This window comes from Phascolarctos cinereus, unplaced genomic scaffold (genome assembly GCF_003287225.1).
Source record: "Phascolarctos cinereus isolate Bilbo 61053 unplaced genomic scaffold, phaCin_HiC Scaffold_5;HRSCAF=322, whole genome shotgun sequence".
In the NCBI taxonomy this organism is placed as follows: Eukaryota; Metazoa; Chordata; class Mammalia; order Diprotodontia; family Phascolarctidae; genus Phascolarctos; species Phascolarctos cinereus.
Window position 1 is genome coordinate 356,847,764 of NW_027555958.1, and position 7,562 is coordinate 356,855,325.

At 39.4% G+C, this 7,562-nt stretch overlaps 1 protein-coding gene across 2 annotated transcripts in view; it reads right to left on the reverse strand.

Annotated features, from left to right (window-relative positions):
* MIA3 (MIA SH3 domain ER export factor 3) overlaps positions 1 to 6,344 on the reverse strand; it is a 36,099-nt gene extending 29,755 nt beyond the window's left edge. Inside the window, exons 1-2 of one of the 2 annotated variants that reach the window (XM_020982212.2) lie at positions 6,041 to 6,344; positions 774 to 905 (exon numbers count right to left, since the gene is read on the reverse strand). In XM_020982212.2, the coding sequence (XP_020837871.1) occupies positions 774 to 905; positions 6,041 to 6,151 (243 nt within the window). In that variant the 5' untranslated portion in view covers positions 6,152 to 6,344. The remainder of the gene's footprint in view (positions 1 to 773; positions 906 to 6,040) is intronic. The other variant, XM_020982213.2, reaches the window with a different exon arrangement.
* Between the last annotated feature and the right edge of the window lie 1,218 nt (positions 6,345 to 7,562).

Sequence of the window (7,562 nt, forward strand, 5' to 3'; positions counted from 1 at the left end):
AGTCAGGAGGATCTGAGTTCAAATCTGGCCTCAGACCAAACACTTGACACTTACTAGCTGTGTGACCTAGGCAAGTCACTTAACCTCAACTGCCTCAAAATAAAAAAAGCTTAAAAAAAAAAAGAGGTGCGACTGTTTGATTCCACTTGTCTCTGTATCCCCAGTGCTTAACACAGTGCCTGAAACACGGAAAGCACTTAATAAATGTTTGTTGGTGAAATGATATAGTCTCCTTACCTAGAATTTCAGAAAATTTTTATTTCAAGTTAAATTTTCAGTGTTTTCTATAGTTGAGCTGATCACCTTATATGTCTAAAAACTATATAAGAATTATGCAAAAGAACAAGAACCTAAAATATGAGAACTTATCACCAGCAATATAAATCATCTGTCAGGTTCTAACAGAAAGACACTTAACTTTCACCCAGAAAAGTACCACTGATTTTAATTACCACCAGCATTTATATCATATTTAGATGGATATGAAATATTTCATTTGAAGTAGTCATTGTCAGTGGTATTTTTTGACATTTTCTCACTGGCATACAGAGTTATCTTTTCCACTAACATTCCCTAAAGGCTGTTATAACAAAATTTAAGATCGTTTTAAAGGGATAGCTTGTGTTTCAAGTAGTTTGTGTTCACATATTAACAAAATGGAGAGACAAAGAGGAGGTTAAAGAAGTACACCTTGGTATTAGCAGAGTACTAAATATACTAAAATACTAATGTTTTATGCAAATTTCACCTAAAAATAAATTCAATATACTCACTGAAAGAAACGTTCTCCAGAAGAAAATGGCAAGTGAAACAATTCCCAGTAAGACTGTAATAATTATAGGCTCCCAGGGCATTCCACGAAAATCAGGACCAGGTCGAATATCCTCAGGTAATGTAGCAATCAACTGAAATATCAATGTTGGAAATGATGAACAAATTTGCAAGAAATTTCTCATGACACATTCACAATGAATCACAATAATATTAAATCATATTTCTATCATTTTACTACTCCCTCCTCAAAATTTCAATACTTCCACTCCTACAAAATGAAGTTCAAATCCCTTAGTTGACCAGCATTCAAGGTCTTCACAATCTAAACAAAAACTACATTTATAACCTCATTTACCCCCTTTGTTCTACAAAATGAGGCTTATATCAAGCAAAAATGATTTGCTGTCTCCTAAAAATACTTTTCAAATTTCCATTTCTTTTCAAATTCCCATTCAAATTTCCCATGGCCATTCAAATTTCAATTTCCCTTTGATCATGCTATTTTATCGCCTCTTTAAACTACTGGCCCCAAACCTGGAATGCCCAACTGCTGTCTCCTATGTGCTGTTGTTATTATCATCATAATTGTTATTATTATTATAACCACTAAGGTTGTTAGAGATCTTTCCTTCCTCTGCATTTCTAGAGCACTTGCTGTCTAGACTACTTATATTAAATTGTTGGTGCCTTTTATTGTTATCTTTACATCTTAACTAGACTAAAAGTTTCTTGAAAGCATGAATCCTACCTGTCAAATTTTTTGTATACCCTTCAAAGCAAAGAGAATATAATGCCACCTTTTAAAAAAATTTTTTTTATTGACATCTTTTGTTCTTTAAATCACCATGATTTCTTCCAATATCCCTCTTCAGATAGTGTGGGACAGAAAATGCTCAATAAATATGTGTTGAGTGATTCAACTTCTTCATATAAATCAAATACTAGGGAGCAAACAAGACTTCAAAAATGAAAAACTGAGTCCACATCATACATATATCTCATCAGCCCAGATAGAAAACATGAAAGGACCACAAAGCAAATAAATAATTTCATTAATCAGGACAGAATCTCCATAGTTCACGTGGACATAGGCTAAACATCTAAAATTCTATACTATATTAATGATAAATATGAAAAGAAAGAGATGAGAGCAGATCTCATCATCACATTTTAGCTAGGCTGAACTCAAAGTGAACAGATGAAATAGAGGTTTTCAACTTTCCAAACTTTCACAGATTTTTCCTTTTCTACACCTCTGGATCCACAGATTCTTTAAATGAATCAAGTTTCTAACAATGATTCCCATAGCAATGGCAGTCTATAAAGCATCTGTGTGGGAGACAGGAAGGTAGGAGGCATTGTGGGGGAATGTTATTTTCCAAACTCAAGTTTACCACATGTAAGGCATTGTGGTAGGTCTTCATAATGCAAAGATAAAATAAAATAGAAGAGGCCCTGACCTCCAAGAGTTCACAATCTAATAAGGGAGTAAGACATATACAAATATTCAGAAAGCAAAATGAGATAACTCCAGAGACATAAACAAGAAGCTATGGGGAAGAGTGAATAAGTGTAAATCACTTCCAGCTGAGAGAGGAGTTCAGGGATAGAGGAGTTGGCATCAAACAGAGAAGGGCTTTGAAAAAAGAAAAGGATTTCTACAGACTAAGATGAAAGAAGAGTGAGCGCATTCCAAGCATAGAGATGGTCTGCACAAATACATGGAAAGGGTAATTAATATTACAATTAATATTGGTTGGAATACAGGGTATAGTCGATGAATGAGAATTGTGTATTATCACAATGCAATTCTGTCTTACTTCCAGGTTAGGAACTCTCTCTTCTCAATGTAGAATGACATCTTTCCTGAAACTACATCTTTAAAAGTTTGCTGGGATACTGAGAAAATAATTAACTTGCCTAGGATGCAATAGCCAACCTATATCAGAGGAAGGACCTGAACATATGCCTCCCTGACTCAGGCCAATACTATAACCATTACAAGACACTGCCTCTCAGCAACGCAATTAAGAAAGCCAAATATAATGAATGCAGAAATATAACGAAATGCAGAAAGACCCTATGTGAAGCAATATACCTGAAGAAATCAGAATTGGAAAATCAATGTATGTTGAATTTAATTACATAAAAAGCTGTGACAATACATACATGAATGGACAAACATCACAAAGTGGCATGGAGTTATAGTTTCTTTTATATGTTGATATTCACTTTTCAAACATAAACCACTTGCCCATTTAAAGTTTTCAGGCTTAAAGTTGATACACTCTTCAAAGAATTCAAATAAATGAGTAAAATAAAAGTCACCTTCTCACCTGAAACCAAAATCCTAGATCACATACATTGAGCTAACTTTTAACAACCATTAATGTCAGTCTTGAAACAAGTGCTCAAAAAAAAACTCCAAGAAAAATAAAAACTTTTATGCAACATGAAAAAGCAGAATAATTTATATCAATAGTTACAGCCAAATAACCAAAGTATAACTTTTGGTTATCCCTCTTTTCTAGCTATTATCTAAAGTTAGTACTTAGTATAAATTTTCTCTCCCCTTGAGAGCTTTACTGTCCTAAGCACATAGAGTGGACTATTTAAAAACACAAAGTTACTAAGAACCTCCCACTTAAAAAAAAAATTAACCTCCGGCTTAGTCTTCCAAACTTAATTCAAAACAGTGGTGTCTCCTTTTGGGAGAGAACTGAAAAGGGAGAGGTAAAGAAGGAAGGAAAAAAAAAAGTTAAATTAAACTCTAAGATAAGTCACTAAGAAGCTACAAACATGTTTTCATGGTGTGGTATTACATTGAAAGAACATTTGGATATAACTGGGTTTGAGTCCAAGCTCCAACACTGCAAGCAAGTACCCTCTTTCTGGGTTGTAGTTTTTTTAGTTGCAAAGATTAGACCAGATGACCTCTATTGTCCCTTATGGCTCTCAAGTTCTATAAAACAGCTGTCCCAAAACCTTTTCAGGGGGTACATGAGGTCAAAATGATTTCATAATAAAAATACTTTTAAATTCCTAACAATGTATATACACATAGAGAAATAGACAGATAAATATAACCACATAAACAAAAGCTCTTTGGGGATGGGGGTCAACAATAATTCTTACGTGTATATAAAGGGGTCATGAAAACAAAAAGTTTGAGAACCACTACTATAAAGCTGCAATTCATGTGGTGTGTAAAATAGAGTGAACAAATAGCATGCAAAAACAACCCAAAGTATTAAGCCTGGTTTCCTATAGACTTAATAAACTAAAGACAGAATCGTCTAGGCATCAAACTTTTGGCTCTTGGGCCAACTCCTGAGTGCACTCCATGTCAGATTAAAATGTAACTGGGAAATGCTGAACAAAATAAATACAAATACAACACAGATGTGAATTTTTGGTTTTCAAATCCCACAGGTTTCCATTTGAGTTTGATACCAAAGACCATAGCTTTTTTTTTTATATTCTCATTTTGTGATTTAAGAGTTTTACTTTATCAGGGGAGAAGGAAGCAAGGAAAAAGCTGTTAAGTTTGAAGAGCAGATTGTACTTCATTAACATCTTTCTATCCCTTTCTTATTTTTTTAAATGTTACAAAGCAAATGCAGGAAATAAAAAGGACAATAGAAACTCTCCCAACTCATTCTTACAAGTCACTGACCTCAAGATAAAACAAAATTTCTGCAGCCATCTTAAAACATCTTATTTTATGTGCATACCCTTTGACCCAGCAACACTACTTCTAGGGCTGAAAACAGGAAAAGGACCCACATGTACAAAACGCTCTTTCTATGATGGCCAAGAATTGGAAATTGAGGGGATGCCGGTCAACTGGGGAATGGCTGAACAAGTTGTGGTATATGAATGTAATGGAATACTATTGTGCTATAAGAAATGATGAGCAGGCAGATTTCAGAAAAACCTGAAAAGACTTGTATGGACTGACGCTGAGTGAGAACTGTTGTACACAGTAACAGCCACGCTGTGTGATGATTAACTTTAACAGACTTAGCTCTTCTCAGCAATGCAAGGATCTAAGACATCTCCAAAGGTCTCATGATGGAAAATGCTATCCACATCCAGAGAAAGAACTATGGAGTTAGAATGCAGATCGAGTCATATATTTGCTTTTTTTTCTTGTTTTGTTTTCTCTTTCTTGTGGTTCCTCCTATTGGTTCTAATTCTTCCTTACATCATAACTAATGTGAAAATATGTTTAATAGGAATATATATATGTAGAGCCTATATCAGATTGTGAGCTGTCTTGGGAAAGGAGGGGGAGAAAAATTTAAAACTCAAAAGCTTACGGAAGTGATTGTTGATAAATCAAAATAAATTTTAAAAATCTTATTTTAAGATAACAAAATAGTAGAAAGAGATCAGTGATTTAAAAGTAAAACTTGAGTTTTAGGAATATTATTTACATCTACTTTCATGCCAGCATAAGGCACAAAGTAAAATATTTATTTACTAATTCAGCACGAATTTAACTTTTATGGAAGTAGATGAGCCTCAAAGGAGCAGGAAAAATCAAGATCACAATGAAAATAACACTACCTTCAAAAGACAAAACAAAAAAGTCTCCAAGATTTCCCTGTCATTTGGTTTTATCTGTACTTAAAGTTCCATTTTTGAACTGGTAGAGATACATGCAGCTTCTCTGCATTACTGATCCCTTCAGGACTGGTTGCAGATAGCTTTCCCCAATTTTAACTAAATTCTCACTTCAAAACTCTATTCCTGAACTCCGTCCCTTTTCCTTGAAAACAAAAGATCGGATATAATACACCGACATTCCTTGTGAAAGCAATACACACACACACACACACACACTTGTGACAGCAGCATGCTTTCCTCAAAACACACACAACATAGACACCCACAAGACACACACACTCTTGTGACAACAGCACGCTTCTCCTTCAAACACACACACACACACACACAACACCCCCCCCCGTACGCACACCACACACACACACACCCCTGTGACAGCGGCACGCTCCTTCCTCAAGCTGCACAGGGAAGCACCAGTCTCTTCGGATAGGAAGAGGCCAAGGCCACCTCCACAAAGAGCCGGCCTCTGGGCCAACGAGTCGGTTACCTTTCCCCGGGGGAGCAGGCCCCCCCTTCCGGACCTACAGGGCACCTGCCCCTGCCCTTCCGTCCGCTCCTCCTGGCACCCCACCCCCACAGCAAGGCCTCCCAGTCCCCTCCCCCGTTCCCCACCCCGAGGGGTTCCAGTGGTCACCTCCAGCAGCTTGGCCAGGAGGGCGGCGTACAACATGGACACGGAGCCCAGCAACTCGGGGGTCCCCGTGGTGGCGGCCGACGGCCCGGTCGGGGCGGGCCCCGTCTCCATCGCCCCGGCGGTGAGGCTGGAGCACGGTAAGCCCCCTAAGCGGCAACGACGCTCCGGGGTCTGGGATCCCCCGTCACGGCTTCCTCCTCCCCAACGCCCAGGTCAGGTCACCGGAGAGTGAACTTTGCCTCCTCTCGCTTCCCTCCCCCTAGAAGTAACACGTCAACCGGACCAGACCTGACCCCAAGCCGGTCTTGGCCCCGCCCCTCCCCACTATGGCGTCAGCACTTGGCGCCGCAGCCACAGCGTCCCAGGCAAAGAGCGCGACACTCGAAGGAAACCGGATCGAGGGGGGAGGGGCCGGCCAGGTCCGGGCAGAAGAAACCAACTGGAGGACTAGGAGGGGGAGCAGAAGAAAAAAACTCCCATTCTAACAGATACGGGACGGGACCATTATGAGAGGGGAAGGCTTAGAACTTCAAACTCCCAGAAGCAAAAAGAGGCGGGGAAAACCTCAGAACGAGTCTGAGGGGGACTGAAGAGCCAATCAGAGAGCAGGGCGGAACAGAAGAGTAGGGGCGCGCTCCAATGCCTTAGGGACTTGTGGGCGCTTCCTCCTCACTTTAAAATCAGAAAGTGGCAGGATTTGGATCAGCGGAAAGGCCGTCAAAGAAGATGAATTACCTTCAACTTTGCCATTTTTCCCTGAAGACCAGGGGATCTTTCCCTCGGACTTGCAGCTGAAACCTTCCATAACTGTGGTCTCCCCCATTAGAAAGTGAGCCCCATGAGGGTAGGGACTGTCTCACTCTTTTCTTTGTATCCCCAGGGCTTTGCACACAGCAAGCGCTTAATAAGTGCTTTATTCATTTATTCTCTCAGTTATTAATGCTTCCTTTCCAAAATACTGCTGCTTATCTAGATGCGGGTACCCCACCCCTCTAGAAGCTCCTTGAGGACAGGGCCCGTTTCTTTGAGTCTTTTTGTTAGCGCCAAATAGAGTTGCTTTGCACGTGTTTGTTTTGTACTAGTCCACACAAAACCTTCAAAACCTGGCCCCTCCTACCTGTCCAGTCTTCAGACACCTTAACCTCCCCACACCCACATACTAGTCAGTTCAAGACACAGACTTCTGGGAATTGTTACTGGCTGTTCCTGGACTACTGCTTATCTCCCCTTACTACATTCTTTGGCCTCCTTCAAGTGCCAGCTAAAATCCCTTCTTTAGCAAGGATTTCCCAGTCCCCCTTAATGCCTTCCCTCTACCATCGCCAATTTATCCTGTATATACCTTGTTTATACACAAATGCTCATGTCTCATTAGATGGTGAGCTCCATGAGGATAAAGACTGCCTTTTGGCATTCTCTGAATCCTCAGTGCTTAACTCAGTGCCTGACACATTAGCAGGCACTTAATATATGCTGACTGACTGACTGAATAAAGCATTTATTTATTAAGTGTTTATTATGT